This window comes from Vicugna pacos, chromosome 6 (genome assembly GCF_048564905.1).
Source record: "Vicugna pacos chromosome 6, VicPac4, whole genome shotgun sequence".
Lineage (NCBI taxonomy): Eukaryota > Metazoa > Chordata > Mammalia > Artiodactyla > Camelidae > Vicugna > Vicugna pacos.
In genome coordinates, this window is record NC_132992.1 from 4,898,340 (window position 1) to 4,910,445 (window position 12,106).

Below are 12,106 nucleotides of genomic sequence, written 5' to 3' on the forward strand. Positions count from 1 at the left end.
AGAATTTTTAAAAGAAGTTTTTATAAATAATGTATTCAAAGATTTTGACCCACTACATAAAGTAAGAATCCCACTCTTTCAGAAAAATATACAGATTTTGTTAAGAGTTTAAATTCTGAGAGTTTCAAGCCTGATGCCAAGCCTTTAGATTTCTACTGCTTCAAATCCAAAGGACCAATGGATAGCAATTTTAGTACACAAAACTCCACTATGCTGTATAGCTCCTTTTCTCCTGGGTCAGACAGCTTTATTCTGCTTCATTAACCCCTTCTTTGCTCCTTGATGGATCTTGGAATCCAGTTTCCCTGTAAGGGAGAAAAAGAAGCCTCATTATTTATTTTTTATATTTGCAATGCAAATCTTTCATGGCCTCCCAGGTCTTCTGGTTACTGTGTTCCTGTCACATTCAATTATCTTGCTTCGGGACTCAGACACTTTCAAACTTCAGAGCTTCGTTTTGTAAGAATGAGGAAGCAGTGGGAACACTGTACAGGGTCACACAAACGTGCACACACAAACACACCGAGTATTCGCCTAAAGAATCTAGGAAGTTAATATTTCTAATTCTGTAGCTACTAGAAAAGAAACATCATGTTTTCCAGAGTGTCTGATGCTAAGGCAAACTTTTAAAGAACACACACATAACAATAAAGGAAGGCATTTCACACAGTGGGAAACCCATTCCTCTGACCTGTTAACTGGCTGAGCATAATGCATGAACCTCCCTCACAGTGAGAAAAGCAGTTCAACTCACCCCTTAGCTGCCTCAGACTTAATAGGGGGAGTGACCTGAAACAGTGGAGTAGAATCCACATGAATGCTTTACTGACAAAGGGCCCCTATCACCAGCTAAGAAGGGCAAAGGTCATAGGCCGTATGACTCTTCTAAGTGTTAAAGTTAGAAAACAAGCAACCTTCCAGTCCCAGGTGACCCTAATGAGAGGTACTTCACTGATGTGGTCTCTGACCTCTGACTCGTGAGATCCACCAGGATAAAGTTTGGTTCAGTGGTAGCCGCCTTAGGAACCATCCAACTCATGAAGAAAATCTTAAGAGAGTTCCTCATCTGAGAATAGCGCTTGCAGGTTGCTTTCTCCCACAAAAAGCCTTATTTAAGTCAATAGCAATGCTGATGCTGGATACAGAAACAGTTCAGCACAGCCTCAGCACTAACCAAACAAACAAACAGGACAAAACAAAGAGCCTCCCTTCAACAATGGCTGGGTCTTCTACAGGCCTATACACACAACCACTGCCCCTTTATGTTGTCATTTTCACTTATTGCAGCAATCAGGTTTAGGAGAGAAAGCAGTGGGCAAGAAGTCAGGAGACCCACGTTCCAGTCCTCCTTTGTCTGTTATTAGCTAGCTGCATGACTTGGGGCAAGTCATTCAGTCCCTCTGGACTGGAATATCCTCATTCGTCCAACTATATGAATGCATGTCCTGACTACTGTACAAGGAGACAGGGAGAAAAATACATTCAACCTAACAAGTTTTCCTGTTTTCTTAATTTTTTTTTCTTCTTCCTCATCTCTCCAAGGCTACACCTGCCCCTGGAATAACATTACTTCCTTTTCTGTGCTTCCTTAGAAACCATCACTAAGTGATACCCTGAATGACGTCCACAACACTCACAATGATGTTGATTTTAATTTGGGCTTTGGAGCACAGAGTATTCCCAGGGATTTAGAAGTTCTTTCATCCCCCAGGCTGCCTGGCTGGAAATCCAAACATGTGCCAGCAATCTGGCAGAGTCCTATTACAAGGCAAGTTTGCCTTTGTATGCCTAAGACACAGCGACTGCCAAATGGTAGGTGCTCAATAAGTGAAGTAAACAAACACGGTGGACACCACAAATTTCAAAATCTTTACATTACAGGAACTACTAAGTAACCAAAAATAGCAGATTATCAGATAAACATAAAGAGTATTCATTGTAAAGGTGGTGGTACCCAGAGGCACAAAAAGGTATTGCATTTCATTAAGCTTTTTAGGACAAGCTAGGACAGAATTTAGAATTCATCTAGGACTCCAGACTTCTAGTTCTCTGTACTGAATAAGTTAGAAGACCCAGGTCCTAGCTTTAGTCCTAAGACTACTTAGCTCTATATAACCTTTAGGAAGTCACCGAGTCATACCTATACCTTTCAATGCTAAGAGGAAATTGGGTTACAGAGTACCAAAGGCCCCTTGCAGCTCTATGAAACTGCGGCCTAAAAATGAAATGTAAATAATGTGTTTCTGAGACAATATGATAAAGTGAAAAGAGCAGGAAACCAGGAGGTAGAAAGACTCAAGCAAAATACACCTTCTGTACACCTGTTTACTCAACTGTATAATGAAAAATTCCTACTAATTTACCAAGTTGTTGAGAGGATTAGGGCTAACACTAAGTGCTTTTTATAGACTAAGCACTGTATTAAGTATTTTATAGACACTGAAACAGTTTATCAAATAACTAATTGAAATAATATATGTTAAAGCACTTCATAAGCTCTAAGCGCTCTGAAAAAGTAAGGGTAGTCGTATTATTTATGGTAAAGCTTCAGAGTTGTGTTTCTTAGTTATGGTGTCAGTTTTACCTTTAATTTACCATATAACTCTAGGCAAGACTTTTAACTATATTTATTTCAGGTTCCTCATATTAAAAAGAGACATTACCTTCTTCATATTCTCAAAGCTTTACTATATAATAATACTTCAAATATAATTTTCATAAAATCCCAGTCTATGAAAGCCCTCATGTGAGGCCAGCTCAGACAAGATCAACTCATCTGAGCAAAGCACTCAATGGTAGGCAAACTGATCTCTGGCTTCAGTGATGATGTGATAAAATGGAAAACTGATAGGAGAAAAGAGATAGAGAAGAAGGATTTCCAGGGCATTCCCAGGGATTCAGAAAGTCTTTCATCCCCTGGTTACCTAAAAAAACCATACATATGCCAGCAACCTGTGAGCGCCTTACAAGTAAAAACTTCTTTACATCTCTAACATCTACCACAGTGACTGCCGATAGTGGCAATTCTTGGGTCAGCTGGGCAATGAAGACAAGCGACTGGGGCTTCTTGCATGAAGAAGCAGTTATCAAGGATGCCCTCAGATTGCCTAAACTCTGAACTCTAACTTCTAGTTTAGCCTGGTCTTTTAAGACTTGGGATCTGGACAGTTAACTATAGTAATACAGAGCACACTCTTAAAAGCAAAGTGATAATGCCTAGTTTCTGTATTTCCCCAATATTTTTACATTTAGTACACACAGCATTTCAGTGTTAAACCACATCCTCAATCATTGTGCCTAACAGAAATCAAATGCATGTGCAGCAGATGGGGGAGAAGTTAAAAGGGAAAAACTATTTGCCATCAATCGATGTTACTCTCATAGGGATTTCCACATGCTTTGCATAAGATATAAGGAAGAATCTGCATGAGTTTAAAAAGCATGTAGTTCACGTAAAGAAAAAAAATTCCTTCATCTTTTTGAGCATTCAACCTATATATTCTATTATACTTTTTTGCATTTCTTAATTTGAGTAGACACACAGCCAAGTGATTTCATACTACACATTGCTTTTTTTCTGAATTACTTCAATTTCAAGAAACATGATTATCCTCAAGTCAAGCAAGCTCAAGTTTATGTGTCCAAAAACATGAATTAAAATATATGCCTTTACCAATAAAAATATATTAAAAAAATGACATAGTCTTAAAATGGAATACTATGCAGCTGTTAAAACAATAAAGCAAATCTTCAGGAAGTGATAAATGTATATATACTTTTAATTTAAGGCATATATATGTACATATATATATATATACACACACATGTGATATAACATGTAAATGGGTTGTATTCTAAAAGTTTGCAAGTCAGAAATTTTGAATTTGGAATATATTTCCCAAAGAACTAATCTATAAAAAGTGGCTAGGTTCCTAAGCCATCCCACAAGAAAAAATATTTAAGGCACAGAGCTGTAACTGAAGTATTAATATCATTAATACCATGGAACTTAGCCACTTCATGTAACAATATTCTAGCAGAAACTGTGAAGCATTCCAAATTAAAAGCCAAGTATGTGATTTCCCCTATGGCAGTGGGACTAAAGACTTTTCCAGCTGTCACCTACTGGAGGTGGCCACTATGGCCTACGGGAAGGAAGTTCTGACAGAGTGTAAGGTTTTTAAAGATAGTAAAGAGGAATGAAGGAAAAAGGAATGAGGAATTATAGGAAACAGAAACTACACACAAGACTAAATCCTCAGGTAGGCTGGCTCCCCCTTTAGAAATTTTCTGAGACACACAGGGATTGGTCAATCTATTCTCCCCCTCCCTCCTACTACCTATTGTTTCCGACCCACGCTTCACTGTGTCTGGTCTACCAAGGAAGAAGCTCCAGTCTCACAACTTCTCTCCAGCCCTGCTGTGCCTGAAATAAGCACACAGTCCATTTTGGCTTTTCAAGGCTTTTAACCAACAGAAACAACAGGGAAAAGCTCTGTCCTGAGACCATCACTCTCCCCCACCCCCTATTAAACCTTGTGGTAAAAAACGAAGGCCGTATGTGTGCTGAAGGTGGGTCTCTGGGTAGAGAAAAGTACTGAAGTGAAACATTTCAGAGAAGTATAAAAACTCTGTTTACACAGAACATTTTCTCACAGGAGCTTAAGCAGCAGATGAAAACCAAGATAGGGGAGGAAGCTAAGAAAAGGTAACTGGGACTAAAGATCAAGCAGCCGTGGGTCTGGGAGAAAAGACCAACCACATTTTCCTACCACCAGTGTTGCCATCAGTGCCTACAGTAAGGTAAGAATGGAACAGAGTAAGAAGGGGTAAAACTCCACAACCAAAAAAGAGGAAGAGGAAATGGAGACTTAAATCTTAAATAGTGGAGAAGAAGGAAAAACAATTTCCAGGGCCACTTGGCGACCAGCTGGGGTACAGTTTGAAGCAAATAATTTGTGTACGAATTTTCTGACTTGCAGGAATCTCAGGAGCATTTTTCATAAATCATGAGGGTTGCCTGAATTTTGCAGTAAATACACATTAATCTAAATTCATACTCCAAGAACTTCATTTTGTGATCAAAAACAGTATTATCCATAGCAGTCAGCTAACCAACAACATCAGTATCTCTTGGGAGAGGGCTCAGGAACCTGTGTTCTAACAGTTCTCTAGGTGATTTTTATTCACATTACAGTTTGAGTAGTACTTCTCTGCAGAACGGCTTAATAAAATAGCTGGTCCCCAAGGTACAGGGCGAGGTGGTATTGTGCACAGGTCAACAACTATACATGCCCCGGAATCGTCCAGGTCACACAGTGCGAAAGCAACGTCACAGAGGCACAAAACCGCAACTGACATGAGCAAATGGGAGAGTTGCTGATGTTGTTTTTAAAAGGAAGTTAGGCAGAGATGATGGCACCACTGTGTGTTTCTTGAGATTGCTTGGAAACAGAAGCAGCTGCTGTAGGACTAGACAGAGGAAGTGAAGTTGGGAGTTGAAGAAGAGTCGGAAGTTGAAAGAGTAAAAGTCAACAAGCACTTCCTGAGAAGTGAATATGCAGAGGATACTATTATCACAAACTCAGAAAAGCAGGAGCTACAGAAAAGGAAATACCAAGAGGTTTCAAAAAGGATGAAAAGCAAGAGGGCTAGAGCAGAGCTCTAGGAACCAGTAATCAAGAGAATAGTGGGAAGTGGTGCCTCCAAAACAGACACTCAAAAACAGACATTTAAAAAGTTAGGTCTTATTCTTGGATTGAATATTGAGGAACAATAGATAAATGACAATGCTGCCACAGGCACTGGCTTAATACTTCCTTTAATGAGCGCAGTACAGTGGAGCAAACATTCTCGTTTGGCTGAAAAATAGGATTTCAACTGTAATGGGGTCCTAAATGGAAGTTTATAGAGTGACGCACTCACATACCAATAACTTTGGAAAGGCTATACTGCAGTTAACCTTACATTAAAGTTATTGCTAAACAGAATTTTATTAATCTTCCAAATAGTTGATATGCCATAGAACAGGGTAAAAAGAGAGGAAAAAATTTAAAGTTAAACAAGTGAGATTAAGACAATGAGCAAAATAAAATTAGACCATTGAAGCTTGTGACTTACAGATTTTTGGATTTCCTTTAATAGGAAACTTCACAATCATTTCCTGGGGATTTGCGCAGATGAAAACAAATGGAGAATCAGATTCTTGACTCATGTCTGGATACTGTGAAATATAAAAATAAAAAGTTCAGGCTAGTTGGGACAAATTTTGAATTTCAAGGAGCTCAAAGGATGTCCCAGAACCCACTCCACATTCTAATGATATAGTACTCTCCATTTCACAGGCAGGTAAAGAGGATTATGCTCAACAAGCAAGAACAAACCTTCAACTTTCCCCAGGCTCTAGCACAGTATTCTTATACAGTCCTTGGCCCACCATTTGTGACATCCTATAATAGAAATAACTTCTTTAAAAAAATGCTTGACATCTTCACAGAAGAATCAAAACTGACTACTCTTTCAATATAAGCGGCTGTGAGTTGGGAGATTCAGGGGTCTCCTTCAGGAACATCAGGAATCCTCAGATTCAACTCAAGGGAACCAGTGGAAGATTTAAGAAAAATAGGGCTTGGCAGAAAGTGCTCTCTAGCAATGCCCGACTGACCTGGTGTTTCGTTATTTCCTATCTTGGGACGTCTCGTGTTTGTCATGTTCGATAAATAAAACTCATAAGCTAATTATGACTATAGGTCAGACTTCATTACCCAAAGAGCCTTTCTCTTAGTAACTACCATCAAAAGTATGAAATTATTTTCCACTCTCATTCACCTGCTAAAATGCATCTTCTGAAGATCTAAGGCTCTAAAGTAGAAATGGAGGTTTCAATAAAATCGTAAGAAAATTCAAATGTTTCTGTAACTAGTAGAAGCATAAACAGTTAAACTTCTTTACTCACCACTCTGACCTAGGTGGTAAGTAATACTGTGAAGAAAACAGAAGGGATTCTCAGTGGCTTTTAGACCTGCCCACATACCACAGCTTTTGTGGGGGACAGGTGTGGCGTGTACTTTGATAAAACACAGCTTAATATCAAGTATCAGCCACAATTATATTCACAGGCAGGGTCAAAATGTTCACGGTAGAAAAGAAAGCCTAAAGATGGAAGGGTAAACCTTCTTCTTTCCTTATCCCCTGGATTTTTAGAACTCAAAGAAAAGCAGGATCCAGCTGTTAGTTCAGTATGAATAAAACTAGAGGCTGCCATCAAGATCTTTAAACCTAATTCTAAGAGAGGCCAAAGCAGCAACAGTCACAGTTCACATCTCTTCCATTTCCCTGCTCTCTCTTCTCTGTCATAGAGAGTCAAGGCAGAGGACAAAGCTGCCTGAACTTCACAGCAATACTTTTCCAAAACTGCAAGCCATTTCTCCTCTTTCTTCCACATGAATAAATGTTCTCTCTCTACTGGATCAAATGCATTAGCAAATATACTATCTGTAATGTCTGCCATAAAACACAAACTCCCCAGATGCTGCATACTCCTCCAGTTACTACCCCATTTCTCAGAATCTCTTTATAAGAAAATTCATTCGAAGATTATCTGTACACCCTCCCTCAAATTCCTTTCCTTCTACTTTTCCTTGAATTCACTATAAACAGGTTTTCACTCCCATCACTCCACCTAAACTATTCTTGTAAAGGTCATCATTCATTTCCCTGCTGCCAAATCAAATGATCAATTCTCAGTTCTCATCTTACGCGACAGATGGAGAACTTGACAGAATTCTTCTCTCCCTCCCTCTTGAACGCATTCCTCATCTGGCCTCCAGGATATCATTCTCTTCCTGATTTTGCTTCTTCACTGACTGCTCCTCATATCCCCACCCTATTGCAGTACTTCAAGAGTCAGACCTCAGACCTCTTCTCTCTCATACTCACAACCTTGGTGATTTCCTTCAGTCTCAAAGTTAAAAAAATAAGGTCCTGAATTTGTAGCTATGAGAGGTGATGGAGAGAGGAGAGTGTGTTAACTAAACCTATTGTAATCATTTTGCATTATATAGATCATATATCTAATCTTTATGTTGTATAACCTGAAACTAACACTGTGTTATATGTCAATTAAATTGCAATCAAACGAAAATAAAAAAAAAGTCCTGGAAATGCAAGTCAATATCACAAAGAGATACCACTCTACCTTCACTAGGATGATTATTATAAAAACAAAAAACATGGAAAATAATAAGCATGGGTCAGGATGTGAAGAACTGGAATCCTCATGAACTGATGGTGTGAATGCAGAATGGTGCAATTGCTGAGGAAAACAGTTTTGTGGTTCTTCTAAAAGTTAAACATAAAATTACCATATGATCCAGCAATTCTAGTTCTAGGTATACACCCAAAAGAATTGAAAGCAGGGATTCAAATACTGGTACACCAATGTTTAGAGCAGCATTATTCACAAAAGCCAATCATTTTCACAATCCAAATGTCTATCAATAAATAGATGAATGGACCAACAAAATATAGCATATACATATAACGGACTATTATTCAGCCTTAAAAAGGGATGAAATTCTAACACATGCTACAACATGGATGAACCCTGAAAATAAATTATGCTAAGCGAAATAAACCATACACAAAGGAATTCTACTTATATGGGGTACTTAGAACAGACAAAATCATAGTGAAAGGAAGTAGAATAGAGGTTACTAGGGGCTGGTGGGAGAAAGAAAGAGGAGTTGTTATTTAATTGGCACGAAGTTTCTGCTTGGGATGATGAAAAGTTCTAGAGGTAGATAGTGGTGATGGTTACATAACACTGAATGTATTTAATGTCCCCTGAGTTGTACACTTAAAAATGGTTTAAGTGTTAAGTTTTACGTTATGTATATTTACCACAGTAAAGATAAAATTAAAAAAAAAGTCAAGGTCCTGGATTTCCTTCCCAAGCCTGCTCCTCTCTTACTCATATCCCTTTAAAATAAATAAACAGCTATTTCATCCTTCCAGTTGTTCAGGCCAAAAAATCCATAACCAACTCACTGGGAAATCCTGTTAACTCTACCTTCGAAAGATATCCAGTATCTCACCACTTTAAGACTTCTATGACTACTTCCCTGGTCCAGGCCATCACAATGTCTCCCTGGATTACGACAATAACCCCCTAACTGGTCTCTCCATTTCTACCATTAACCTCCCTCTTGTCCGTACTCAACATGGCAGTCAGAGCTATTTTTTTTTTTAAATATATCAGATCAGGTCACTCCTCTGTTCATAACTCTGCAACGGCTTTTCATCTCAGAATAAAAGCCTAAGTTCTCACTATGACCTACAGGTCCCTAGACAATCTGGCCCCATTTCCTCTCTGAAGCCTTTTCTTATTACTCTACCCCAACTTTCTACTCCAGCCACAGAGGCTTCCTTGTTGTTCCTGCTTCTGGATCTCTGCACTTGCCCACCCCCTTTTCCTGGGACTTTCTTCCTGCTAGGTATCTATATGGCTTCCTCTCTCTTTCTTCAGAATCTTGTTTAAATGTCAACTTCATAGTGAGTCTTCAGGCACTCTTAATCCCCAACACCTACCTTAATTTTCTTCTTTGGCACTTGCTATCATCTGATACTATATAATTTACTTTTTAAATTGCTTAATTTGGACTTCCCTTACCAGGATGAAAGCTCCATGAGGGCAGGGATTTTTTGCCTATTTTGTTGACCCCTTAACACCTAGAATCATGCCTGGCACACAGCAGGCAATCAATAAATATTTGTTGGATGAAAGAACAAGAAATTTAACAACTTGTGCATTTATATTATCTTAACCATGATAAATACACACATGCTGGGAGCTGGACACTCTTAGAACTAAACTCTGGATAAAACAGGTGTTATTCTGTAATCTGTTATCCCTAAGCTACATTAGAAATTTTGTGTCTTGGCAGGTGGCCAATAAGGCCCTATGTTTAATAAAAACTACCCTGACATATATTAACAGAGTAAGAAATGTCAAATAATGGGAAAAATGATGGATAAATGAAATTACAGAACAAGAGGTCCCCTGTTCATTCATGCCTCACAATAAAGACAACAGCTAAAATCAACTTTCCCAACTGAATCCTTAAATCCAAGTTTCCTGTGAATATCCCTTTCCCAAGCTCCATCACTAAACTTCAGGAGACTTATAAGAAACAGAACTGAAAAGCAAAGAAACCTACGAAGAATAAAGAAAAGTAAGGCCTATGCATTGGGAGAAAGGTTTATTTTTCATGGTAAAATGCATTAAAGTCATCTTGGCAGAGCCTCAGTGCCTCCAAGAAAGCATAATCTCCCTAGTTAGTCTTGGACACTGCAGACCACATTAAACACCAACAAGTCAGAGACTTACCAGAGAGGAATTTTTGGTTTGAGAGTCAAAAGACTAAAATGCGGCTGATGCAGAGAAAGAGTTAATTAAGAAAAGGAAGGTTTATACTTGTGAAGAACAGAGGTAAACTCTGGATGCCATATCCAACTTAGAAAGGATGCTAGATTAAGGGTCACTGAGGGAGCACAACACACAGCATAGGGAATATGGGTTATAAGACCAAATAACTCAAAGCAACCGTTCAAGTTCAGCACCAGACTCCTCAGGACACTGCTGCTGTTCTTGCCTACAACAACATGATTCCTGTCACCTGGTTTCCAGCTTCATGAGTGGTGGAGGCGGGCTTACTTTCTTTCATGCCTCGTAAGTTTCATAGCTGTCTAACATAACAGGTAATTAACTACTAAACAACCATTTTCTTCTCCTCTCCAGAGGGAAATTATTCACTAGTCATCTAGAAAACATTTCTCTTGCCATTTTTGTAAGAGACAAAAAAAGTTTAGCAGTTTTTGGCAACCACTACTGATTCAGAGCCAAGTGGGCATTTCCCCTAACTCTGCCAGCCTCTTTTTAATCCTTGGACTGAAATGATCAGAAAATCCTAAACTATGTCACTCTTCATGACAAATCCCCAGATGACCTATATGTAAATCTTGTATCTGTCTCCAGAGGACTAACGGTTAAAGCAAACAGTTAAGAAACTCATTAACAAAGAACATATATTTGCTGTAGGTTTTCATGGTTTAAACTTTGGAGAACTAGACTGGACATGAAATCAGGCTCAGAAATCTAGTTAGCTGAAATCCAACTCCATGAAGATTGAAGTGATAATATTCAGAAAGAGGGAAGGAAATGAGTCTGATAAAAAAGGCCACAAGCACAACAGATCTAAAGAAGCATATCCTGAAAGCAACTGTGTTCTCTGATAAATAGTTCTCATTTACATTTTCCTTCAAAGCAATTCAAGGTGTTCACAGGATAACTAGCACTGCGGGCCCCATGACACTGGACGGTAAGAGTTTTCTCACATCAGAGTAACATACTCATCACAAGTGGGATAGCTGAACTCCCATATACCAGTACCCAATTCAAATCATGGGCCTAGTATCAAATACAGAGAGTTTCAGCTCAATGCTCCAGAGACTATTCACATATGTTGCAGGTGAGAGGAATAATGAAAAAGTAATATGCAGCTTTTGGGTCTTATAGCCATTTGTGGAAGATGATCTGGTTGAAGCCACACGGCACTGGTTTCATGGTTTCTTCCTACTGACAATAAAATTCCTACTATGGCTTTCTGTGCCCTTTGGAATCCTATCTGTGCTGGAACCTCCACACACAAAAGAACCCAAGGACTTATATTTTCTCTAAAATTAATCTCATAGCTTTTCTGCTCTGATTCTTCAAGACCTAACTGGAATCATCCATTCGTGGCAATTATTTTTGGTCTTTATTTTTATACAGCAGGCTTTTACATCAACCTAAACTAGTGAAAATCAAAAGAAAATTGCTCTTAATTAAAGATACTACATTATAAGGTACTTAATCATTGAAATCTACCCTGAGACTAACCCCTCAGAATGCTAAGATTCCTCTGGCATTAAGGGTTCTTCCAGTTTCAGATTTTTACCTACCAATGGCTGGTCTGACTCAAATGAGGACAACTATTCTGAGGAAGAATTCAGAGAACCTTTGACATGAGTTGACATATCAAGATAAGATCACTATCAAGTAATATAT

At 38.7% G+C, this 12,106-nt stretch overlaps 1 protein-coding gene across 4 annotated transcripts in view; it reads right to left on the minus strand.

Annotated features, from left to right (window-relative positions):
* The window catches only part of TRIP4 (thyroid hormone receptor interactor 4), a 63,926-nt gene continuing 51,820 nt past the window's right edge, over positions 1-12,106 (minus strand). For all 4 annotated transcript variants that reach the window (XM_072962248.1, XM_072962247.1, XM_006209589.3 and 1 more), the window contains 2 exons: positions 6,121-6,223; positions 1-305 (listed from right to left, as the gene is read on the minus strand). In XM_072962248.1, the coding sequence (XP_072818349.1) occupies positions 238-305; positions 6,121-6,223 (171 nt within the window). In that variant the 3' untranslated portion in view covers positions 1-237. The remainder of the gene's footprint in view (positions 306-6,120; positions 6,224-12,106) is intronic.